Source organism: Convolutriloba macropyga, chromosome 2, assembly GCF_964194025.1.
Source record: "Convolutriloba macropyga chromosome 2, txConMacr16.3, whole genome shotgun sequence".
NCBI lineage: Eukaryota > Metazoa > Xenacoelomorpha > Acoela > Convolutidae > Convolutriloba > Convolutriloba macropyga.
In genome coordinates this window covers 5,059,878-5,087,318 of record NC_134469.1, presented here as the reverse complement: position 1 = coordinate 5,087,318, position 27,441 = coordinate 5,059,878, and the positions used below count along the sequence as shown (strand labels likewise).

Sequence of the window (27,441 nt, the reverse complement as noted above, 5' to 3'; positions counted from 1 at the left end):
TCCCGGAGCTTGGTGGCAGAGTAAATCAGCGCTGAATCAATGCAGAGACATTCTGTTTTTTTAGGATGGCCAGTACTCTGTTCATATCCCAATTTACGCGGCCAGTCTTGATTTTTGAGTTAAAATTACTGCATGAAAAATAAAATGCTCAGCTTAACTCCTGCCAACAAGGTTTGATTTATATGCGATTCGAACCTCCGCGTGGGTACTTGTAACAATTTATTTGCATATCAAGCCGTAACCACTAAGCTAAATGGGCTTTGTAGTACTTGCCTACAAACTAGCTTATGTATAAATAGTATGTATACTACAATAGTAAATACCAATTATAAGCTACAAAAGTATGACATTATTCTGTTCACTTAATTTTGGGGTATGAGTATTTTTCAGACTATACAGGATAAACTTAGCCTGGGCGAACTCTATGACCTCAATGTAATCATAATGCAGAAAAACTGCACCTAAAATGTTCTGGATATGCAATGTTTTAGAACTGAATTACGTTTTGACTCTTGAATTATGCTGGTTCAGCGCTGAAATGCCCTGAGACTCAAGTCCGGGGCTGGAAGAATGGCGGCCCCTGTAGAGACCTTCGAATGCTGGGTCTGGCGTTATAGACTGGACTGCGATACTGTTAAATAAATCACTTGACGCTGAGTATGTGAACCCATCTACGAAGCTCTATGTTGATCTTGAGATTGTCTGATTTCGAAGCCTGAGCAAAAAACGATTCCTCGTATCTGTTTTTGAATAGTGTTTGAAACAACATTGTTTGACTTTCTCTAAAGCCAACGTCCTATCACGCTTATCACATCACACGAACCCTACAATAAGTTTACTATCAGTGTTGCTTCATCAGGTACAAAAAATGACATATTCTTCAAAAAAAAAATTCAAATTAGAAAAAAAATATCTTTTATATAATTTCTCTGTATTTTTATGAAATCAGCGCCTTTAGTCATTACCCAAAACCAATTCGACACTCAATCACGACAAAAAATGTCACAGTGTTGATCAGAGATGCATTTATCCACTTCTTCTGACCTTTGATGTTTTTCTTCCGATCTTATGAGGTAATTTCCTTGCCAACATTTGTTTATCTTGAGGAGGAACAAAATCGTAGCCGCTTGCAGAATGAATAAGCAGAACTTCTAGATCTTTGCAATGTTTGTACAGTCGGCAGCCTTTTCATGGTTGAGGTGAGTGTCTTAGAATTTTCACTTAATCGATTTAACACCACCCCACCCCACCCCACCACACCCCACCCCCCCCCCCCCAACTTACCTCACCAATTTACTTGCTAGATAACGTGAGAGTAGTGTAATATTGCATTCAACTCCTATCAAAATCGCACACTATGTTTTCTTAATTCCCTTTTCAACTACCTTTGCATTTGAGCTTTGCTCTTAATGTCGGCTGAAATCGTAAATAAATTTGTCGCATATGTATTACAAAAAGTTAGCAGGCATCTATCTAACTATTGATCCAGCGCGTGTGCCGGGGCTCTGTTGGCTATGACATAACACTTGGGTGACAAGAAAAATTTTTAAAAAAATCAATTTACAAACCGCTGAAGTCTCCGACCGAAATTCGATATGTCCAGACCGAAATGAACGCTTGAGAAGGAATATGAGCGCAAGTCTAAACATAGGTAGTTTCTGTCTGGGACGGTCCTGACATGGATAATTTTCTTCTGGGATGGTCTGGACATATCGATTTTTGGTCTAGGACCTCAGCCTGGGTAAGCTGGCAGTAATCGCAGAAAAAAAGCGCCCCTAGCACGATGCCAGCCCAAACATTCATTACGCATTAATTGACCCTCAAGCAATTTTTGTGCTCTACGGGGGTTTTGAAATCTACTTGCTATCTTTCAAAAGAACAATTCGCGCGGGATTTACTTACATTTTGAGCCGGACATTTTAAAATCCAGCTTTGCAATTTTTTAAAAAAAATAGTGTAGTTAAATTTCACAAGGTAAGCAGAGTTCACGAGCATGAAAATTGAACAACTTATATGGACAAAACTTAATCCAAAAACAAACTTTAAGTTATTGTATGACAAGAATAATTTCACAAACTTCCCTCATTAAACGGCTTAAACTGGCTTTTTGTTCACGAAACACAAAAATCACAGTGATTACGTATATCATACTAATTTATATACTAATATTGCTATAATCATTCTAATAACACTACTAAGTTAAACCAGACGGGAAACAAATCAAAAAGAATATGAAGATTTGGATCAAAATTATATAGAAGCAGTGAAGCAAAACAATGATGTAAAAATGAAGCGTATAAAATTAATGGCAAAAAATGAAGCCGAACAAAATACATTGAAGTGAAAATCAAGCAGTTTAAAATTTTATTAAAAAAAAGGAAACAAAATTACTGAATAGTCAGCGTTTTGGTTGTATTTCTTCTTCGGCAAAGATTTTTTTGCTTGGCCGGTTTTCAGAAAGTTTTAATGGAAGCAGCTTTAACTGGCCAAGCAAAACCGGTTTTGCTTGGCCGGTTTTGCTTGGCCAGTTAAAGCTGCTTCCATGCTTTCAGACGCATCACTGGGAATGGAAGAACTCTCTGTGGAATTGGGCAAATTCTGTTTCTGCAACATGTTTGTGTCAATTTCTTTCGAATGATCTCTGTCATTCTTCATTTTTCTTCAAATAAAAATAAATAGCCAAAGACTGAGAAATATTTGTGACAAAATGCTTTCAACCAATCTCAGTTATGGAAAAGTGGAAGTAAGACTGATAGAAATGATTGTTGATGTTTTTTTGCATAAAATTGATCCATAATTTCCGATAATTTTGAACAGCTGCGCCATAAGTTTCAAAAAATGAGTCTGTCAATGTTCCTCAATAGTTGAGGGACAATTGTGAAACAATCACTCGGAGGGATATTCAATGAACTGCTATCGTTAATGAACTGTATTGACTGTTGCATTTTGTTTATTTGCATTGAGAGCAGTTTAATGAGGAGAATATATGAAATGCATAAAAAAAGACAACAAGAAATAGAATTTAAAAATTCAATTGTAGAGTCAAAAGAATTAAACAGCCGCTGAGTGATATTTGTGAAAATAATCAAATTTATGAAGCTCAACAAATTGAAATTCTTTTCCTGTTAATTCTAATAATGTTGTCACATCCAAAATTTTGGAGTGCAGTCAAGATAAAAGTGATGTTGCTTACTTTCCAATGTTGTTCGTACATTTGTTCGATTGATCCAGAAACATTGAAACTGCATTTTTCATAGCTTTTTTCAAATTAATTTTTTTCAAAAGTATTTCAAATTTTGAAAGGTCAACTTCCTCCCAATATTTTTAAATTATTGATTTTTAAAAACTTTACTAGCTGTCAATAGAAAAGAAGAATAGGAATGGAATGTGAGCTACAATTACACTAAGCATGAAATTTAATTACAAAACTTTTGAAATTTTGTTACCAAACATGAATTTTAATGAATTTAATTTTCAAAAATTTGCTGACATGAAAGCTGTAAAAATTAAAGGCATGAACATTAATTACACCAAGCGTGAACTTCAATTACTTTAAGTGTGGATTTCAAATTAAAAGCGGTCGGAATCTAATTATCCTAAGATTTTAAAAGTACTTGCTTTGAGAGTGTGAAATCTACTTGCCACTTTTCGTAAGTGCTTTAAAAATTTTATTTAATGTGAACTCTGCTTACGGTTTCTCAGATATAAGTTTCAAAGTTCAAACAAAGAAATTTAAAGTAGACTTTGTACACAAGTGGCAATCAAGAATACATATACAAGGGTTGTTTGTGAATTCAACTTACAAATGAATGCAAAGTTGCTCACCAATTTTACGGTCATATAAAGCGTAACGTTATTTTAGCGTTTTAATCACAATCAACTATTAATTAGTTTAATTAGAGTTCGTGAGTCCAAAAATATATAATTAAGCTGACAACTATTGTTAGAATTTGTTTTGAAAAATTGACAAGTTTGTAAATATTTGAAAATTTTCTCTTGTCAAAATCGAACTTGCAATAACTTGTAAAAAAAACTTTATCAAAAATGCAAAGAATGCAAATTTGTCCAGTCGAGCTGTTTGGCCATTTTACTAGGCATGACTCACAGATTGTTGGATTTAAGTAAAAAATACATTTGAATGTAAGAGATATCTTTCACCATAAAACACCAATCTCTAACAATACAAGACTAAAGAAATCGGAGTTCTCAGCAAAAACTTTTTTTTCAACGAATTAAGAGAGAAATTTTTGCACAAATACAAAAAAGGAAATTTTTGTAGAATTAAAAAAAAATTAGATGGTTCTTGAGCAGTTTCCGCCTAAACTTCATTTGTTTTAACAACCGTTAGAAGAGCTATCAGTAGAATTTTGAGCTATCTAATAGGAAATGGTTCATAGGAAAAAAACTACAGCTATTGGTCCGAAACAATCAATCACCTCATCCTCCGTGTTGTAGCAAAAACATCTTTGTAATCTTCCAGTTCGGACAACTTCATATCAATGATCTCAAAATAGCGTTTAACATCGGCTTCTTTGTCATTTGGATTTCTGATTATTCTGTCAAAGAAGGAACCGTGACGATATATTGTGGCAGCATGAAGAGCGTAAATTTGGCTTCTGAAGTATGGCAAATGTGACTCACGCGATTCATCAGAACTGCTTTGAATTGCAGTGAGCGGGCTAAAAAATATTATGGATATATTCCGTTTGTGCCAACCCGGTTACTGTGTGCATTGTGCATACTATTGCGCCTGCTGCTAGACGCACGTGCCATAATTTTACATAAAAATTTACGGATCTTTTCCGTTTGTGCCCCCCCCACTACGTTATGCACCCCCCAAGTTACCCAGCACGTGCTGTTACATGTTATATCATTATATAAAAATATGGCAAATAATAAGCACCCACTAAGCGGGGGGGGGGGGGGTAAGAACGGAAAAGGATCCCAATTTACTGTAAAATGACACGTGCTTTGTTACTGAGATTATCATAATCAGGGAACAGGTATCATCGATAAGAAAATGGGTTGAATTTATGTATGAATGGGTTGAATTTATGTATGATCTATTCTTGAGCGTACATCTTACATAATTTTGCGTTGAAATTATTGTTGGTTTTATATAACTTTGCTTTGTATTTAGAGTAAATCTTACAAAATTTTGCATTGCATTTAGCGTAAATCTTAAATAATTTTGTGTCGAATTTAGCGTAAATCTTACATAATTTTGCGTTAAATTTAACGCTGATCTCATATAAGTTAGCGATGAATTTAGCGCAGATCTTACAAAATTTTGCGTTGAATTTGGCTTCAGATCTTTAATGTTTTTGCGTTGAATCATAAACATTTCTGCGCAAAAAAAGGTTTGTTTTCGGAAATGGAGCTTATTGTTCCGACCCCTGTTGTGGGGGGAGGAACTACGTACTCAAATGGGTTTTTTTACGACTCGAAGAGGAGTATTGAGATTCTAGAGGGTTTTTTTAGCAGAAAGCAAGTTTGTTCATGACTTGAATTTTGACTTCTTTCTATTCGAGCTTTTACCTCCGTTTTTGATTGTTGACTTCTGTTTTCGAACATTGGAATTTAACGGTAGCTTGGTTTGTAAAAGAGAGTAATTAGGAACTGCAGGTTATGTTCAAGGTGAAGAGGTCATTTTGAGATTTTTTGTTTCTATATCAGTCACCCCTAATTATCTAAACTACACCTCACAACCCCCCAACCACCTATCTACCCCCCCCCCCACACACACACACCTACCTACTCCAACCCCTCCACCGCCCCCGCACCCCCCCCCCCCCCCAGCACCACCTACCTGCCCCCACCACCACCTACCTGCCCCCACCTACCAATCATCCCCACCACCACCACGAGCAGCACCTACCCACACCCCTCAAATGAAAAAAAATTTAGCTGTTTTTATGTTATATTGGTCTACTATTTTTGTTATTTCTAGTTTTTTTTTCGATATTCTGATTTTGTCCAAGTCAGAGTAGAGATTATTTTGCACGACGATTCGAGTATAATGTAAAATGAATTGGGGTTAAATGGAGAGATGGAAACACTGACGAGAACAACGAACGCCCTCAAAATCCGTAAAGTTGGAGCTGAAATAACTGTTCAAGACCTAAATTAGTCGAGTTTTTTTAATTTAAGAAAGACACAAACGTTAAAAGTCCGACAATTCTAACAACAGTGTCTTTCCTAATTGTAAAAAGATTGAGCCTTTTTTAGTTTGGTGGCAAGAGTAGAATGTCGTTGACAGAATTGAAAAGCATAGTTACGCAGGGTAATAAAGTAATCAGATTTGGCGAAGATCCGATTTCACAGAAAAAAAAGAATATAGAAAAACTTTTCGGCTCGCGGCTATTTTAATGGCTGTGTTTTTCAGCACATTCATTTTCTCTTATCTTGCTTCCTATTCAATCACGCGGCCTCAACTACATTTTTTTCACAATTTTGAGCAACTAATTTTAAGGTTTGATATAGTAATACAATCTTCATTTGAATCTCTATCTAGTTACAACATTGTGAATTTTGACTAAAAATTAAATTTAAATGCTCAAAACTTTGCGAGATCTAACGAAGTCAAATTTTGACGTCAAAAAATACCTAATTGTCTCAAAACGACTAGTGTTTTTTTAAAATCAAATGATAACTAGTATTGTTTTGTTTTTCGTTATAATTTTTATTTCGTAGTGTTGAAAATGGCTCAAAAAATGGGATGATAAACGTATGTGGTCAACTGTTGTAGGGTGAAAACAGATGAAGTTAAAATATGGGGGGGGGGTAAATTAAATTGAGGTGAAACGGTTAGATGAAACCACTGACGATAACAATAAAAGCGCTCATTCTCCGGAATTTTGAAGCCAAAACAATTGCGTCAGGCATAGTTTTGCAAGCTTTTCAAAATTTAGAAAAAACTCAACGTTGAAATGCCCGGCTATTAATATGACTGTGTATTCCCTAACATTTAAATAACAGATTCCTTTTTAGTTTAGTTTAAAGAGCAGATAATTGTTGACAAAATTGAAGAGCTTTGTTGTGCAGGGTATAAAATGACCCTACCTGTCGAACAACCGACTTCTTAGAAAAAAAAGGCTCTTTTTGTAGCTATGCGGTGGTTTGGTTTTTTTACAACTCGAAGAGAAGTATTGAGATTCTATAGGTGTTTTTACGACTCGAAGAGGAGTTTTGATATTCTACAGGATTTTTTAGCAGAAAGCAAGTTTGTTCATGACTTGAAATTTGACATCATTCTGATTGAGCAATTACCTCCGTTTTTGATTGTTGACTTCTGTTTTCGAACATTGGACTTTAACAGTAGCTTCGTTTGTAGTGTAGATTAATTAGGAACTGCTGGTAATGTTCAAGGTGAAGAGGTCATTTCGAGATTTTTTGTTCCTATATAAGTCAGCCCTGTCGTTTCCGGTATTCTACCGGCTATGTTTTTTTTTGTTCAGTAAATTTTGACCGATCGATATATTCATCGTAGAGAAATGTTAGTGGTATCATTAAAAAGCTCACCCAGCTTAGATTTGGAAAATAAAAAGATTTTTTTGAATATCGTAATTTTCGATGAGTTATCGAGGTTTAAAGTTTTGTTTGAACACGAGATCTTTGCATGATTTTGTTCACTTATAGTGTAACTTTAGTGTAAATTTAGATCTTTTCTATTAAAAATATTAATTCAAAATTATATTTCAGGCTACAATATGCAACAATTTTGTCTTACTAATAAACGAAAGACGATAAAAAGGCTAGTTCTGGTCTGATAACAATATTTACTATCAAAAAAATTCGAATTCAATTCAAGTGCTGTTATTTTTAGAAAAATTTTCCTATCTTTTTTGTTTTTTAGTCACTGTGAGACTACTCACTTTTCAGATCGAGGTTCAATTAATAACAAAAAACATGTACAGTCAAATGATGCCCAATGATAAAAAAATTCGTTTTCAAGGAACCACTCATGTTTTTTTTGCTTCGACTCTGAGTTTTCGTAATTTTAATTGAAATTTTGACTTTCATTTTTAGGTTTTAGAAAAATTTTGGAGTCCAATGGCATAAAATCATTGACTAAAAGGGCAATAGGTTTCGTATTGAGCATTAAGTGAACCTATTTAGAGCTTTAAATGGACAACTAATGGCTGTTAAGACATTGAAAACAAATTTTCGGAATTTTTTTCAACCTTAAACAATCATAAACTTATCTTCGTGATTTGTAAGTCAGCCTCAATAATTACAGTACCACCTTCCTTCCTAATGGAACCGAAATTAATCCTGTCAGCAGTATTGTCTTCTAGCTATTGGTCATTTGACTCCAAAGCCATAAGATTTCACGAAATTTTTTACAAATTTTTGGATGTTTTCGTATTATTGGTTCTTTTTGAATTTTTATTACATTATATAAGTATTGATAGCCCCAACTTGCATAAAAAAGTCTTTCTTGGACCATAGATAAAATTTTCAGAGAAAAAAATTATGGTTTAATTGGCTTCGACACTTTCCTCTCTTACTTTTCTACTGATTTTTTGGTCTTTGCCAATATATTTTGTTGTTTTGATTGGGACTTATTGGGATTTCTTATTGATTAGATACGCTTGACAAACATCTTTGTCTTCCCATCGAGGCGTAACTCATCGTATTTATTGACATCTGTTGAAAGCTATTGAGTTTAATGGCTGTCAAGACATTTGAAAATATTTTTTCGAAAATCTTTCTGAACATTAATCAATCGCAAATTTTTCTTCGGGAGCTGTAAATCAGTATCAGTGATGTCGAGTCTCTTTTTTTTCTATTTCAGCCACAATTTGTCTAGTTAGCGAATTTATCTTCTAACTATTGGTTGGTTTTATGACTTCCATGCACGAGTTTTCATAATTTTTTAAATTTTGCATATTTTTTGTAATCCTGGTTCCTTGTTGAATTTTATCACCTTATTTTAATATTGATAGCTCTTGTAGATTTAGAAAAGACGGTCAGTGGAACATAGATAATGTTTTCAGAGAAAAGCCTATGGTTTAAATGACCCCGACATTTTCTTCTTGCTCTTTTCTCTTGATTTTTTGGATTTTGACTGTATTTGTTGTTTTTTTTACAGTCAGTGATTTGCTGGAATGTCTGTTTGATAACTTTTAGATGAAAAATTTTTTTGTCACCCCATCGAGGCATAGTCTAGCGTATTTTTTGGCTTCCGTTGAAATCTATTGAATTTGATGGTGTTGATACTACGGGTTTTCTCAAAAATTTCCTGGTTTTAAGGTATTTGTTCGTATTTGTTGATTTTTTGAAGTCAAATATTTAACAAAAGAAGAATCTCATTGCTGCTAAAAATTCAATTGAAATAGAAAATATTTTCTGAAACTTTTAGTTTATTTATGGCTTTTCACTCGACACTTTTCTCGCTCATTTTTTTTCATTTGCTGTTTTTGCCTGTTTTTTTATTCTTTATGTAGCCGTAAAATGCTGACCTATCTCATAGGCTTGTAAATAAACAATGAATTAATTTTGTTACTTGAAGCAGTCTAAATTTGTTACTAATTTTGTTACTCGATAGCGAATAGTCATGAAGTTCTTGATATTATACTTTTTCGAAATTTTTTCATTTTTTTTTAGTTTTTGTTTTTCTTTTCGTCAACTTGTAATTTATTCTCATCATCAAGATGTTCCATAAAATTCCTTGTATTTCAAAAACTAAAATGTTTACTGATATTATGACGTAACTGATGTTTTGTTTGTTGGACAATATGCGTTTTTAAAAAAAAAGAGTTGTGTGAGTAATGTATTTTTTTCTTTTTCTCTTCCGCGTAATAACAGATCCCAATCGCGTAATACCAGATCCTAATGATTTTCAATTGTGGCCCAATTGAACTTATCTTTTTCAGTATAATTTCAGCTGAATTAGTATAAATAAAAAATGAAAAAAATATTTTATTCAGATAATAGCTAATGATTTTGATGGCTTCGAAAATTTGTGTTTTCGCAAATTGTTTGTAATTTTTTTACATTTCCTGTATCTTTATTCCGCTTCCATGGCTTAGACTAACCAAAGAAAGGTCCAATTGCTTTCATTTTGACTTATTATTTTTACCCAGAATTATTTTGTAATAAGCTAATGATTTTAAAGACTTTTGAAAATATTTTGTTTAAAAACAATGATCGATTTTTGAATTTTGCATCATTATTTCTTCTCTTTGACGACTTGTTACCTAGTCTCAATATAGAAAGTCTTCATCTGCTGTATAGTTAAGAGATAGTAACTTTGTTATGGTTTTATCTGATTGCACTTTGACAGTGTTACTAGGTGCTTTTAAGTTTAGATATTGAGTTTTTAACTTGAAATGTTTGTTTTTGCTTGTTTTGTAGTTTGTTTTTTTTCTCGTAGTCTTTTTAAGGGCAGAACTCGTGAGTGTTGTAATGGGGCATGGCATTAAGTAATCCAATAGATATTTAGGTTTTGTAACAATTTTTTTTATTTCGAACATCTGTTTTTGTTATCTCTTCATTTGGTTGACATTTAAGTCAAAAATGTAGATGAGCTCGGGTCGGAACACCATGTGCTAACTCACATTAACGAGCCTCCTTGTTTGATTTATAATCAAATTCGATAAGTCAAGTTTTCGACTAATTGATGCATTTTGGTATAGGGTAGGTTTTTGTTCTTTTGTTTATTGAAATATGTACTAATTGCGACGCAAAATTCCAGTTGCTCTACTCTAAACAAGTTGGTGTTTGAAATTAATAACATTAGACTTTTTGCGTCGTGCACGTTCCCGGCTATTGTTATTGTTTTTATGATTATTATTATTGTTATTATTTTTATTATTTTTTATTATTTTAAAGACGACACTGCAAACAACAACCAACTGGTAACAAACAAACAACCAATCAACATTGACTCTGACACACCATCCGGAGTTTGCCAACTGGTAGAGCAACCAACAAGAGACTTAAACAAAAACATTAAAACAGATAACCAAGATAAGCACAAAGACATGCCGGAAGAACGCGACAACATCGACGAACCCGTCGAAATAGTACACATGGAAGAAGACAACTGCGACTCCGCGACAGTTAGCTCGATATCGTCTCTGAATACGGAAGAAACGGCCGCCCTCGATAAACTCTTTGACTAAAACCAAAGAATAGCAGAGAGGGGAGTGTGGTGGAGGATTCCACCTAAAGCAACCAAGCATACCAACTACTATTATAAACACTGTTTAGCTATTTACATATTTATTTATATCTTGTTACCTCCAACCGGAGATCATACTTCTTTAGTTTCATATTGCTACTTGATGCCTGTTAACACCTCACCATTTGGAGAGGACTTGTAAATCTTGAGTGTTAGCGTTGTTAGCCGTTAAACACAGTACCAACTGGTACTTAGTCATTGACCGATAGGTGTCAAAACACACAATCGCAGATCTGCCTGAACGCGATAAAAAACAGTTCAAGATTCTCTCTTGCACTTTTTACTTCTAAACTTTCTCTACACAACAATTATTATTATTATTATTATTATTATTATTATTATTATTATTATTATTATTATTATTATTATTATTATTATTATTATTATTATTTTTATTATTATTATTATTATTATTATTATTATTATTATTATTATTATTATTATTATTATTATTATTATTATTATTATTATTATTATTATTATTATTATTATTATTATTAGTATTATTATTATTATTATTATTATTATTATTATTATTATTACTATTATTATTATTATTATTATTATTATTATTATTATTATTATTATTATTATTATTATTATTATTATTAATATTATTATTATTATTATTATTATTATTATTTTTATTATTATTATTATTATTATTATTATTATTATTATTTTTATTATTGTTATTATTATTATTATTATTATTATTATTATTATTATTATTATTATTATTATTATTATTAATATTATTATTATTATTATTATTATTATTATTATTATTATTATTATTATTATTACTATTATTATTATTATTATTATTATTATTATTACTATTATTATTATTATTATTTTTATTATTATTATAATTATTATTATTATTATTATTATTATTATTATCATTATTATTATTATTATTATTATTATTATTTTTATTATTATTATTATTATTATTATTACTAATTATTATTATTATTATTATTATTATTAATATTATTATTATTATTATTATTATTATTATTATTATTATTATTATTATTATTATTATTATTATTATTATTATTATTATTATTATTATTATTATTATTATTATTATTATTATTATTATTATTATTATTATTATTATTATTATTATTATTATTATTACTATTATTATTATTATTGTTATTATTATTATTATTATTATTATTATTATTATTATTATTATTATTATTATTATTATTATTATTATTATTATTATTATTATTATTATTATTATTATTATTATTATTATTATTATTATTATTATTATTATTATTATTATTATTATTATTATTATTATTATTATTATTATTATTTTTATTATTATTATTATTATTACTGTTGTTATTATTGTGGTGAGTAATAAAACGTGATTACGAAATAATCATTAAATTCCCCTTGGAACGAGAGATGCTTTATTTAACACATGAAAAGGCAATACTGCACTTAACCATTGTTGTGCGTTCGCACTTTAGAGCTAGAACAGACAGATATCTGTCACTGCATCGTTAACACTTTCATCACGTACAGGGATGCTTATTCACGAACATAAAGTTTAACCAAAGAAATGTAGCTCCGCTATAATCATGAACTATAGTTTATAGGAAATATATATATGAATGTGTATAGTTTATCAGTGTTTATATATAATAGTTTATTTATCTTGGGTACAAGTTTCTTCTCCATCTGGAGATGGTTGCCACTGTACCAAACTCCCCCAGCCGCCGCGAAGATTTTCATTCATGAAATTCTTCCTCGTAGAAGTCGCCCGGTTTGATATCGGATATGGAATTCTTCCCCGGGGACGCTGTTGCCGAAAGTGTTCCTCGTTTTGTTCATTGTGTGAACTTCTTTTGGTTTGTCCTCTTTAACTTGTACATTCTCTGTTGCTGTCTTGGAACGTGATGTTGGTATTATATTCTTTGATTTCTTAAACGTATTTGTTCCACTTGGTTCCGGCTTTTGGATCCTTAGTTGAGTCCGATATTGTGATGACCTCGACAATTGGTGACTTTAGTATCTCTTCTTCGTTTATTATTATGAAAGATCCATTTAGTTGTTTCTCCATATGGATTCTTGATTGGTTGAGTGCTGCTGCTCTGGATTTAGCTAGGAACGTATCGCTAGGGTTCTGTTTAAGTTTTCGTTTTATGGGTTTTTTCTGTTGTGTGTTTTTTGAAGGCATAATATGTTTACTACGTCTGCGTGGGGATACTTGTTTGTTGCCCTGCGGTTGGCCTGGTTGTTGTTTCTTGACGTTTACTTGGCGTTTTTGTTGGTTCTCCATTTCTGTTGCTCTGCTCGTTGGTTTTTCTTAGCAATGAATACAATTTGCTCATGACTGTACAAATTGTCTTCTCCGTCTGGAGTTCTTGATTCTGAAGTGCTTGGTCCTTGAAGTAATTGTTGTTGCTTTTGTTTTGCTTGTCTCTTTTCCTCTAAACAGAATTGTTTTTATTGTACTCCCTCAGTGACTTACATGCTACCATATGAATTAATATTTTGGTGGTGGTGGTTGTTTTTGTTGTGGGGGAAGTGGTTGAGTGACTATTGCTAGGTCGTTTTTCCTAATGACTGTTTTTTTCTATTGTTAGTGTCGAGTGTGATTGTGTTTGGTGAGTAGTTTGTGATTGTGCCATTTTCTATTTTGTTCCATTGTGGTCTTAGCGTTCCGCGTGGTTCAGGTGCTTTTCGTGCTATTGTTTTTCGTGCTATTTGTTTTCTACCATATATTACTGTTGATGCTTTATCTCCGAATGTGATTTCAAGTTTTGATGATATAATCTTACCCGGAGTGCGCGTGGGGCTAAGCAGCGGCGCATTCTCGGAGTCGTCGCTTCCGGAGGCGATGTTAAGTCCACGTCGTGACTGTTTCTTGGCTGTTTCTCTGTATTGGATGTTCAGCTCTGGTTCTGAGTCCTGATCCATGTCCCAGATGGCCGCCGGTGATAGGACTGGTTGCTTGGGTAATTTTCGATCTGAAGCCAAAATTTTGATTTGTTTTTATGATAGGTTTTGTTTGTTTGGTTTTGATACTATATTTGATAACTTCAAAAGGTGTAATTTTTGTTATTCTCTTTGGAATGAGTCTGATGTTTTGAATTATGTTTGATACGATAGTTGATATATCTTCGGATGACCATAGTGGGTCTATTGACATTACACCTAACTTGCGTTTTATGGTTTGAATTAGTCGTTCAACCAAACCCGTTGCTCTGTGGTCTCCAGCTGGAGCTAAAATTAATTTAATGTTATTGTCTTTACAATGTACATTAAAGTCTCTAGATTTGAAAGCTTGTGCTTGATCGCGTCTTTGTGAGCGGAGAATGCCATGAAATTTACAATATTCTTCTAGATACTCGCTTGCGGTTGATGCGTCGCAGTTTTGTATACTTGTGCCGTGGGGAATCTAGAGTATCTATCCACTGATATTAGTATATAGTAATTTTCAGAGTGATTTCTGAACGGGATCGGACCAGAAAAATCCATTTGGAGTTCTTCGTTTGGTTCTAACAATGGGGGAAGTTTGCCTAAGTTTTGTTTTAGTATTAAAGGTTTTAAATTTTTACCTTGCTTAGTACATTCCTCGCAGGCTTTGGCTTTTGATGTTACACTGCGATGGATGCAGGGGAACCAAATTAAGTTTCCTAAACTCAGCATGCCGGCTTGGCCGGGATGTGTTTGATGGATTGCGTCAATTACGAATTTTTTTAGATTTCGTGGAATTACTAGTTTGTTATCGTAGAGCATGCAGCCGGATTCTGTGATTGCTAGATCCTTGCGGAGTGAGTAGAAGTATTTGTTTGGTTTCTTTAGTGATTCCCAGTCTTTGTCTTTGATCATCTTGATAATGGGTGTAAGTGTGCGATCTTTTCTAGTCGCTTCCGCCAGGAACTCCTCCCCGAAAACTCTTGCTAGTTGCTTGCGATAGTTTGGCATTCTTTCACTGTTGGAACTGAGGGGGAATATTTGTGCATGCAGGTCGGGTTGAATTGGTTCACGTCCTTTTCCGATGTTGTCGTTGTCTTCCGTCTGTGTACTAATAGTTACTAGAGGTGGTCTTGTTGGTTGATTTTCCATTGTTTGTAAATTTGTCTTTTTCTTGTAAGGTCCTCTGTATCGTCTAACTATTGTTCTATTTGAGGTTTATATTTGCGGTTTATTACGAGTAATAACGTTTATGAATTGATTTGGATTAAGTCTATTTGTAGGATTTTTTGTAAAGTTTGATAAAGAGTTGTATATAGAACTTGTAGGATTAATTAGTGATTGAACGGAATTTGATTTATACGTTTTGAAATTAAATGTGTTTAAATGCAGCGACTGATTTCTATGGCGAGAATGGAAAAAAGCGTGTGTGTTTGTTTTCTTGCGTTGAAATTGTTTGGTCTATAATTAGCATTGCTCTGATTACTGCGCAACGTGTTTTTAATTAGTGTGAAATTAAAATCGTTTATTTGGTTCATTACGAAGTGTGTGTCCTCTTCGGATGGGGGATTTGCAATTCCATTTGGATTGCGACTAAAGTAATCTGCAAATCCCATTTGTATTCAAGGAATGTGTTCTATATTAAACTTAAATCGTAATAATCTATCGACCCACCGTGTTAACCTACTTTGGTAGGTTTTGTTTCCTTTATTCTCTTTTAGTGCTGTTAATAACGCTTGATGATCCGTTTGGAGTGTGAACTCCGAACCTTGGAGATAGTGTTTAAAGTGTTCCAAAGACCATACTACCGCTAGTAGTTCCAATTCATTTGTACTATATCGTTGTTCTACAGGGTTTAAGAATCTACTTGCGAATGCAATAGTACGCCAAACGTTTTCTGTTTTTTTTTTGCTCTAAGGTTAGCATCGTAGTGTTTGTTTTCTACGATGTTTGCGATTTTAATTTGATGTTTGAAAATGTTTTTGAGTGTTTATCTTCCCATTTTAGTTTATTGGATGATGTGTCTTTTCCTTTTTTAGTAATGGGCGTAACGGTTCTGATGTTTCGGCCAAGTTTGGGATGAATTTAGTGAGGGGGTGTATGCTTCCCATAAAAGATCTCAATTGTTTTAGTGTCTTAGGTGGTTCGAGTTTTAGTAGTGCTTCGGTTTTTGTGATTTATGGTGTTACTCCATGTGGAGTTATTTTAGTACCGAGCCATTCGATTATTGGTTTGGCAAAATTCGCATTTTTGTAAGCTAATAACTAGACCTTCTTTGTTTAATCTGTCTAGTATTATGTCTAGGCTTTCTTCGTTTTCTTTTAGTTTCCCTTTTAATGCGATTAGAATGACGTCTAGAAATGCAAAGTAGTTTTTTCATCCTTCTAGAGTTTTGTCTATTGTTTTATGGAATGTTGCCGGCATATCGGTTAGTCCGTAAAATCCATTGATGAATCGATATGTTCCGGTTGCTTTACCTCCAAGTTTGTTAAAATTACAGTGTTCTGGTATGCTGTTGTCCAGTGGTATTTGACTATATGCATACTTGAGGTCTATTTTGCTCAACCAGGGTCCTTCATTCTTTTTGTTTGATGCGATTTGCATTGCAAGGGAGTCTGTGAGATGGTCGATGCTTTGCATTTGATATTTGTTTTTGTGGATTGCTTTGTTTAGTTCTTTCGAATCTAGTGCTATTTTTATTGATTTGTCTTTTTTAACCGTTATTACAACCGGGCTAATAAATAAAGCCTCCGGGCATTTCTCCGAGCGGATAATTTTGTTGTCATCAATTAATTTTTGTAATTCGTGTTCTACTTTTTCGATTAGGTGTAAGGGTACTCGTCTTCCTTTGTGTTGAGTTGGTGTTTCTTTTTCATAATTGATTTCGCAATATGGTTTTTGCTTGTGCCTAATCGTGTAAAGAGGTGAGGGTATTTTTTAGAAATCCATTTTGTAATGTTTTTTTCAATGATGTTTTCGTTAATATTAAATACTTTCTTACCTTCTGATTGTTGTTGGGTCATTGTTTGTCCGAGTTTAGTCAGTACGTCTCTGCCCATGAGATTTTGTGATCTGTGTTTTACCACCAGAATATTGCAGTTCCTAATATAGGAATGTCTTGATTGTTAAAACATTTGAATTTCATCTGTCCTTTGTATGGTTCTAGTATCATGTGTTTGTTGTTTTGTAATAATTCACTTGCTGTAGTGATGTCTACGAAGCTACGTGTTGATCCGGTGTCTTTGTTATTATTCTTGTGTTTGTTGTTTTGTTGTTTTGTAATAATTCATTTGCTGTAGTGATGTCTACGAAGCTACGTGTTGATCCGGTGTCTTTGTTATTATTCTTGATAGTTGTTTGTATGATGATTTCTCCCTGTTGAGTTGTGTTGTTGAGATCGTGGTTTTTTTATTTCCTTGAATTCTTTTTCTATGTAGTTTATGTTGTTCCAATCTTCCATAAGTTCTGTAATGTACTTGGTAGGTTCTAGGTCAATTGTTTCGTTTTCTTCTTACTCTTCCAGTGGTGGTGCTTTTATTTTTTCTTCTTCTTCGTTGATGTTCTTAACGTTTCTTGTTTTTTGGGTTTGTCTTTGAAACTGTCCTCTATTTTTTGGAAGTGGTGGAATTTGTGATCTACACATTCTGGCAAAATGTCTTGGTTTTTTGCATATGTTGCATTGTGACCTTTTTGCTGGGCAGTTGTTGTTATGATTGGGTGTGAATGATCCTCCGCATCTCCAGCATTGTGGATATTGCTTTGCGTTAGGTGTGGGTAGTATTGCTCCTGTTGTTTTGCGAGCTGACATGTGTGCTACCGTTGTGTTCCACTTGGAGTTGTTTCATCTAAGTATTTCTTTTTGGTTTTGTTGTCCAAGTTCTCTTGCTAATGCGTAATTTAGTGCTTGTGCAGTTTTTCTCATCTCCGAAAGGAGTTCCATTTGTATTGCTGTGTTGTTCATTTTGCCTATAAAGAAGTCTTTTACTAGATCTTGTTCGACTGCTCCAAATGCTGCCTTAGCTCCTAGTTCTCTTAGTCTGCTGTAGAATGTTTCTAATGATTCATGAGGTTCTTGTCTTGCGTTTATGATCTGGAATCTGTCGTATTTCGTGTTTCTGGGTTTAGTGAATGTGATTGATAGTTCGTGTGCGAATTCGTATGTGCTGCATGTATCGAATTTCGTGTGGGGATTGTTTTGATGGTACTGTCGGGTTCCTTCCTGTCCAATTGATAAGTAAAAAAGACTTTTGATTTTTGTATCGACTTCGTCCACAGGATATCTGTCAACGTACGGTCCTCTGAATTCTATTGTTTTACATTCATTCTCCCAGTCGATCTTTCTTCTTTGGTTCCTAATTCCTCGTTTTCTTGCTTCTTCTTCTGTTTTGTTTGCTCTTGGGTCTTCTAGGCTTGGGGTAGTAGGATAGAACAAGTCAGCTGGGGTTGGTTTTGTCCTCAACAATTTTTCTACCTTTAGATTCTCCTTTGCCATTACTGCTAGTTTAAATGTTGAGAACCATTGTGCCCATTCCTGGTTTGGGTTCGCTCCTGCCTCCCAAAAAAAGGGAACTCCTATTGGAGATTTTAATGCTGACTGCGCCATGTAGTGAGTAATAAAACGTGATTACGAAATAATCGTTACATTCCACTTGGAACGAGAGATGCTTTATTTAACACATGAAAAGGCAATACTGCACTTAACCATTGTTGTGCGTTCGCACTTTAGAGCTAGAACAGACAGATACTTGTCACTGCATCGTTAACACTTTCATCACGTACAGCGATGTTTATTCACGAACATAAAGTTTAATCAAAGTAATGTAGCTCTGCAATAATCATGAGCTATAGTTTATAGGAAAAATATATATGAATTTGTATAGTTTATCAGTGTTTATAAATAATACTTTATATATCTTGGTTACAAGTTTCTTCTCCATCTGGAGACGGGTGCCACGGTTCCACAATTATTATTATTATTATTATTATTATTATTATTATTATTATTATTATTATTATTATTATTATTATTATTATTATTATTATTATTATTATTATTATTATTATTATTATTATTATTATTATTATTATTATTATTATTATTATTATTATTATTATTATTATTATTATTATTATTATTATTATTATTATTATTATTATTATTATTATTATTATTATTATTATTATTATTATTATTATTATTATTATTATTATTATTATTATTATTATTATTATTATTATTATTATTATTATTATTATTATTATTATTAATACTATTATTATTATTATTAATATTATTATTATTATTATTATTATTATTATTATTATTATCATTATTATTATTATTATTATTATTATTATTATTATTATTATTATTTTTATTATTATTATTATTATTATTATTATTATTATTATTATTATTATTATTTTTATTATTTTTGTTATTATTATTATTATTATTATTATTTTTATCATTATTATTTCTATTATTATTTTTATTATTATTATTATTATTATTATTATTATTATTAATATTAATTTAAGATCTGAAGCCAAATTCAACACAAAATTATGTAAGATCTGCGCTAAATTCATCGCTAACTTATATGAGATCAGCGTTAAATTGAACGTGTAATTATGTTTAAAGATTTACGCTAAATGCAAAGCAAAGTTATATAAGACCAACATTAATTTCCACGCAAAATTAATTCCAACTGGTTCAGAGTAGAACAACTGCGTCGCAAATAGTACATATTATAATAAACAAAAGAACAAAATCCTTCCCAATACCAAAATGTATCAATTAGTCGAAAGTTTATTTATCGAATATGATTATAAATCAAATAAGCTCCATTTCCGGAAACATTTTTTGCTATTTTTCGAGACAAAATTCCGAGACAAAATATCTTCATAATCCGCAACTTGTTGTCTATGAAGTATATAAAGTATATAAATTATGTTATCTATATTATTTCTTTTTTTCGTATTATGTTACACCTGCTGGTTTGTTTGATCGGAACCAAGCCTGAAAAGACATTCTTGAGATAGATGTATCCCCGAAGTTTCTGTAACTACCCGACGGCAAAGTGGCAAATTTTAATAGGAAAAACCGAGAATGGTGAATTTCCCAAGTTTCCCCTGAGGACTTAGTGGTAAACATACTGCACTGGGCCTGCATTTTTAAAAAAGGCTTCCTTTCATTTCAATCCAATTGACTGATTGATTGTTAACGGTTCCACCTCCCCCCCCCCCCCCCCCCCAGTTCCTTAACCAGTTATATTTTAACGTCGTATCATTTCCCCACTCTATCATGCTACAGCGAAAATAAGGGAAGGGGAACTAGCATGTTTCGTTATATTTTAGCTGATGACTCAATCCCATGCTTCGGTGCGATAGTTTTTAATCATATCCCGCTGGCTGTTGGGTCATAGTCACAAACCGAGAGGCATGGTCAAATAGTTGTGTTGCCGATGTTATCAGTACCAATTACATACAAGGCTAAATTTGGTGTGATATCATAGGGGGCTGAATAAATAGGCAAAAAAACGGGACACATTTGTGAACGAAAATCCAATTTTTTCTGTTAATGTCACAACTTAGCTACGCTATTTATATCAGTCAGTTTACACATCCCATAATGCTTAAATTTAATTGTCACGACAATTTGCTTTCTGTTTGATAATAAGTATGGTTTACTCTTTATAAGTTGAAGCGTCTTTAGCACAAAGTGCTGACATATTTGAGGAAAATGCACATTTTAAAAAGCTAAAATCCCGGAAAAAAATTAAAACTTTTAAAATTTAGTTCGAAATTTTTGCTATTCTGCAGTTCTCACATGGTAAAAAGCATTGACACCTAATGTTCCGCACAATTTATCCACATTTTTAGCTCAATTGTCTAACGACTGACGAAGAGAACAGTAAGTTTAAAAAAATTCGAAAAAGAAATTGAGCAAAAAGTACGATAAAAAAGAGCGATCTATCTTTTGAACATATAATGCTGCATGAGAGGACCCATAAGAATTAGCACTATTGAGCCTACGAGACATCACACACAGCGAAACAAAATAAATATAGCAAAAAAATCATTGAAAATTTTCTTTCTGAAATCATTCAGTTACAAAAGCAAAATATCATTCAGTGAAACGTTTACCTATGAATTAACTAGTTGGTTGCTAGAAAACAATTGGAACCCGTCCGTAATTAAACTAGGTAAAAAATCGACGAAAACATGTATCAAAAGTAAAATATCAAAAAAATCAATTGAAACCTTTGAAATCAAACAAACAATAAAGAACAATGTAATTCTTGAGAAAAAATTATTCATTTTCATCGAATCCATGAGCTATCAACTGAAAGCAATAAAAAATTAATTTTATTTCCATAAGAGGCAATAGTTTATTTGTATTATGTCAAATCACAGCAAAATAAGTCGAATGGCTGCAAAAGTTTTTTTTAAAATTTGAGAAAAAACGGTGTAGCAGCCATCGAAACCATAAACTATTCACCGGAAACTTATACATGTTTACAAAAATGATGGTACGTTTTCCAACAAGAAAAAGAAATTGCTGTTGATGCAATGATGTGATAAAACTAAGTATAAGTCAAGTTTTAATTCAAATTTTAGCACATATATTCAAAAAATAATGTTTTTTATGAATATTCGTTTTGTCACATCATTGCATCAACAGCAATTTTTTTAAATGGAAAACGTCATTCTGGTCTGCATGTTTAAGCATAAATATAAAGACAAATGCAGGCAAAACTCAAAGCTTCAGTAAGCGTTTGAAAAACTTTAAACTTAAAGTTTGAAAATTGTACGCCCTAAAAATCATTCTCTGTAAACATAATACGTTTTCATTAGGCTTAATAATTGCAGAAGTTTGATAAGGAAATTGACTTGTCCGTAATTGGCATAAGAAAAACAAAAATTTATGAAAAGTTTCTTGAAAGAATTGCGCTATAGTAGAATCTGATCTCATTTGCTGGTAAAATTTCGCAATCAGGCCAGTTTAGTTTTTGTTGTTGTTTGAAGTTCAAAACACAAAAAATTATTCCAAATCACAGCAGCGAAAATTTTTGTAGAGAAAATCTGAATACACCAAAAAATATATACTTAAATTATTTATTGTACTATTTCATATCTTGGACAAAAGGGGCTTCTTTAAATTTAAAAGGGTTGTACTGGTTTCTTTTTCTACCCGTCTACGCTTAAATATAAAGACCAGTCTGGAATGGAAAAGGAGGAAAACGACTAAAAAAAATCCATTTTCAACGCTACTTGAGAAAAAGTTTCTTTATCAATGAACTGAGCTGTTATATTTATTTAATATAATTATCACAATATGCTTACATTGGTTAAACCAAATTAATTTTTTCCAAAGACCTAAATAGTTTCTTCCCGGTGATATGTTTATCTTTTGATCAGAACAATTATTTTCATGATTATTTCAATTATGAGTTTCAACTATTGCTATTTTTAAACTCAAAACACCTTTGTCGATTAATTTTGAGAGCTCGCACATAGTCTGCAGTCTAACATGACATCTTTCGTACTAATTGATTTAAAAATAAACACAAACAAATTTTAAAGACAAGTAGCAGAAAAACCTAGCTAAGCCAAGGAAAACCTTAGAAAAACAAGTAGCTAAGACTGGTTATTGACAATAGACGATGAAGTCCGGATAACAGACAGTGAAGTCTGTCATAAGGGTCACAAACTTTTCAGAAAACTTTTTCCCTCAGGACCAGTTGCATGTTTTTAATAAGAAATTGTACGAGTTTTTGAAAACAACTTACGAGTTATGTGCAAAAGTTACTACTCCTAAAAAGTGAATGTTTTCAATCCCAGGTCCTGTTTTGACAATTACGGGGGATCCCTTCGCTTCTTCAAGTTCCCCACAAATAGCCACTTGATCTGTAGAGCAGGGTCTCAGCTCCATGTAAGCCTTTTTTCTGTACTTCACTGGATATTTCTCAAAATTTGCCTTGTCATGTCCTGATTCCGGATCAGTTTCAAAAAATTCCTTAATTTTCTCCTTCTTAATTTTTGTTGTTTTTGCACTTCCTGGCTGTTACTATTGCTCAGATTGAAACCCAGATCAAAATTCAGCTGATGTCTTTCAGCCGCTTTTCTTTAATCGACAAATCTATGAGAAATTAGGTGTTGAAATTGTGAAAAGTTCGGAGAAAAATCTCAAGAATAATTAATTAGTTACAAAAGGTAAGTTTTTTTCATGCACTGAATTTCTAACATAACCTGTCGGAGATCTTTTTTAAGCAGCCAAAATACGCAAGAACCTTATTTACAACAATTATATCAAATTTTTAATTCATATAATTTTACAGCCTACAACTCGAGACTGGAATTTTATACTTTACTCTCGGCAAAAGAGAAAACGCTTTTACGCTTTTGTAAAGATATGGATATTATCAAACTAAGCACAAACCAACCTCTATCAAACAGCCCACGCAAAAATTGTTCAATATTAAATCTCATCAACTTTCTCAATCTCTGAACGTGAAATAATTTTTTCAAAGGAATTAGTTTTGTTTTTCCCTATTTACATTCTATTGAACTATGGCTAAGTGTGCTAGGAAAATTGGTCGACAGGGCGTTTAGCCGACAAGGAAAAATGAGAAATTTAGCCGACAGTTTTATCATAATTGGTGATAAAAGTCCATAACTGGTCCATAAATCAGTAGTTCGGTTGTGATAGATTCATATCAAGTCCCACGGGCCGCTGAGGCATGGCCATGACCCGCGAGGCATGGCCAAATGCGGTAAAATACGATCCGACCATGGATAGACCTTCGTTACTCTAGTTGATAAAAAAAACTGCGATATATTTGTCCGCTTACGAAATAGTGTTTTAAATTAGCCAATCACAGCTTTAGAATAAGTTTTATTGCTCATTTTACTTAAATTGTCAGTTAAATTTCTTATTTTTTGGTTGTAGGCTGAACGCCCTGTCGGCCAATGCGGCGGCCACCATGGCTAAGACTATATCACAAAAAAATCCAATTTTTCCTCTTTTTTCAAAGAAAATGATCCCTGAATGACGCTGTGTCGAGGTTGAACCGGGTATCGGTATGACCTCACAAAACGTCTCACTCGTGATCTGCTGATGATAAACAATTCTATCTTCCTTAATATCATCATCATCATTATCAACTTCTGCACACAGACTTGATCGAATGACTTTGCGTTCTACAGTTGCTGTTTGCCCCGTTCCAAAAAGATAATGCCGATAGTCGGTTTCCGGTATAGTCAGAACATGACCTCCATCCTAGTTGACATCGCAAATATTATTTGTTGTTCCGACCCCACTTGTGGGGGGGGAGGAATTATAAACTAAATTGAGTTTTTTTATTCAGACAATTTTGACCGATCGATATATTTATCGTAGAGAGTTGTGGGTGATATCATTAGAAAGCACATATCTCCTAGAATATGGAATAATAGAGATTTTTTCGAATTTCATTTTTTACAGGGAGTTATCGAGGTTTAAACATTTGTTTGAACACGTGATGTTTGGCATAATTTTGTTCACTTTTTTGTTCAAATTAATATTTTTTCTGTAAAACTATCAATTCAAAATTACAAATTACGCTACAAATGAAACAATCTTGTGTTTCTAACAGACGAAAGGCCATAAAACGGGTAGTTTTTGTCTCATAGGGAAGTTTATTATAAAAAAAAAGATTACTATTTGAGAGGTGATACTTAAAAAGAAGACTTTCATATTTTTTTTCAAGTCACCTAGAGACTAGTCACTTTTTAAATCCAGGTTCTGTTCATGAACAGCCTCATTTGCAATCAAATGATGCTCAATGAACAAATATTTCGTTTTCAAGGAATCGCTCATTTTTTTATGGCTCCGACTCTAAGTTTTCGTAATTTTTATTAAAATTTTGATATTTTTTTGAGAATTAAATAAAAATTTTGTAGTTCTATGACAAAAAACCGTTGATTAAAAGTGCTATAGGCTTCCTAAGAAGCAGTATTCAAACCTATTTATTAATTTGAGCGGTCAGATTATGGTTGTTAAGACTTTAAATATAATTTTGCGAAAAAAAATTATTTGAACATTAACCGATTTGAAACTTGTTTTCAAAATTTTAGATCAATTTGAAATCTTATCACATTATCTTATGATTGCCAGTTCCCATTGGCATAGAGAAGACTTTCAATACATCATAGATAAAGTTTGCAGAGAAAAACGCATGGTTTTAATGGCTTCGACACTGTCTTCTCGCACTTTTCTTCTGATTTTTTGGTTTTTTCAGTTTGCTGTTTTCGCCTGTTTATTCATTCTTTATGTAGTCGTTAAGAGCTAAGAGGTCTAGTGAGCCTCTAACTGAGTGTTTACTCAATGCAGTAGGTTTATGGCAAATAACTATAAAGTTTACGATTTTATTTTGTTTTCAAACATTTTTAAACTTTTTAGTTTTGTTGTTATAGTTGTCAATCTTTGTTTTTTCTCAAAAAGAACCTGAGTCGGGCACGGTCTTTTTTTATGGGTCGATTAAGAGATGCATGGTTTAACAACTTGAGTTTAGCTTGGTCTTTTCATGGATATTGTAAGATTATTTTCATCAAATAACTTGAGTCGGTGACGGTCTTTTCATGGGCCGGGCAAGAACGTTTTCATAAACTGACTTGAGTCGAGCATGGACCGTTCATGATTCGGGACTGAGCCTGGAAAACTGTTCATAAATCGAGTCTTAAACCTGATTAACAAAACGAAACAGTTCCACGTCTTTTCTTACCACCTTGGTTGACCAATCTATAATCGGTGCAACATTTCTTTTTTAAGGTACAAGATTGAGATGTCAACCATAGGATGGTCCAGTCTCAGCAACATAATTCCCAAAGCGTATCTGAAACAAAAATACGACAATTAAACTGAATATGTCGGACTGACTTTCAGGCCGCTACTTTTTGTTCACCAATTTCATAAATTTTAGTCAAATAATATCATTAAATTCTCGATTTTAATTAAACAAAAACCTAATGTCCGCAAAAGTTACAGATTCGGGTCATAAAAAATCGTACGCTCTGATTTTAAACAATGGCTGGAACTTGTCTCAACAACACACGAACATCAGAAAACTCAATTTCTATTTCTGACGTAAAAGGTACTGGTACATTGACTTAAGTAGTTGGTTTTTCATTAAATAAAAAAAAATCAAAACACCGGGAAAATATATGAGTTAATAAACTGAATCCCCATCAAATTCCCATCAATCGCAATCAACAAAAAAGTTACACGTATAAATTTGAAATTAAGCAAAAAAATTAATATTTGCTCACATTTGTCAACGAATCAGAAGAAAATTTTCAATAAAATTAAACATTTATCACGAAATCTCTACAAGAAAGACGTTTCAGGATCCTGTCAATAGAATTGTATCATAACTTTTGACTGAATTAAACAACAAAAGCTCAAAAATTTGTAAGGAAAATGACGAATGAAAAGGCGAATTCTTAAGTTTCTATCCAAACATACCGACAATTTTTCACGACTAGAATTCAAACACATTAATGATAACCTTCGTTTAAAACAGAACATGTCACTTATATAGTTTCGATGCGGTGAAAATTGCGGTGAAACTCAATGGTTGATGTGCAAAAAAATACGATAAAAAATGCACTTATTTCAGGAATTCACTGCAATTTCTACAACGGATAAACACCTGCATACACTATCTGAAATTTTTGCAAGAATTTTGTGTGAATAGCGAGGGAAAAATTCAAAACAATTCTGAAGTTTGTCCGGGCGAAACCTCAAACTGGAATGCTTATAAAATTTCGAAGCATATCTCTCTAGCAGAGGCATTTTTTTTCTAAGCAAATTAATAATCTTAGAAAAAAGAGCAACTTACTTTGCACGAAAGGACGTTTCCTTCTGCAGAAATTTCTTATACACAGACTGCACCACAGGCATTGCTCGTCTTGTTTCTGAGGCAGCTAGCCGGTCTCTTACAAACTTGGCCACAATGTGTACGTTCAAACAAGCATCACGCAATAGATTTTCCATAACTGCTCCTGATGAGAAAAGAATCATAGTCATAGATATGGAATTAGTTAAATAATTGAACAAATAAATAAATAAATAAATGTGTGTATATAAGTGAAACCCGAAATAAGAACTGGAAGACAAATTTGTACTTGTACTCAACTTTTTTTTAATTGACAGGTTATGAGAGCCTCCGATTTGGCGAACCTCCGATTTCTCAGGAAAAAAAAAGATTTTAGAAAAACTTTTTGGCTCGCGGCTATTTTAACGGCTGTGTTTT

At 32.6% G+C, this 27,441-nt stretch overlaps 2 protein-coding genes across 2 annotated transcripts; both read right to left on the bottom strand.

Annotated features, from left to right (window-relative positions):
* Nucleotides 1–987: 987 nt before the first annotated feature.
* Nucleotides 988–23,108, bottom strand: LOC142335076 (uncharacterized). The gene is made up of 3 exons (XM_075383415.1): nucleotides 22,939–23,108; nucleotides 4,437–4,679; nucleotides 988–1,184 (listed from the first exon to the last, which is right to left on the bottom strand). Exons 1-3 carry the CDS (start codon nucleotides 23,079–23,081, stop codon nucleotides 1,097–1,099), a joined length of 474 nt encoding a protein of 157 aa, XP_075239530.1. The 5' UTR covers nucleotides 23,082–23,108; the 3' UTR covers nucleotides 988–1,096.
* Nucleotides 23,109–24,068: 960 nt separating this feature from the next.
* On the bottom strand, nucleotides 24,069–27,209 carry LOC142355249 (uncharacterized). The gene is made up of 3 exons (XM_075407472.1): nucleotides 27,028–27,209; nucleotides 25,980–26,022; nucleotides 24,069–24,428 (listed from the first exon to the last, which is right to left on the bottom strand). The coding sequence occupies exons 1-3, from the start codon at nucleotides 27,207–27,209 to the stop codon at nucleotides 24,069–24,071; spliced, it is 585 nt and encodes a 194-aa protein (XP_075263587.1).
* Between the last annotated feature and the right edge of the window lie 232 nt (nucleotides 27,210–27,441).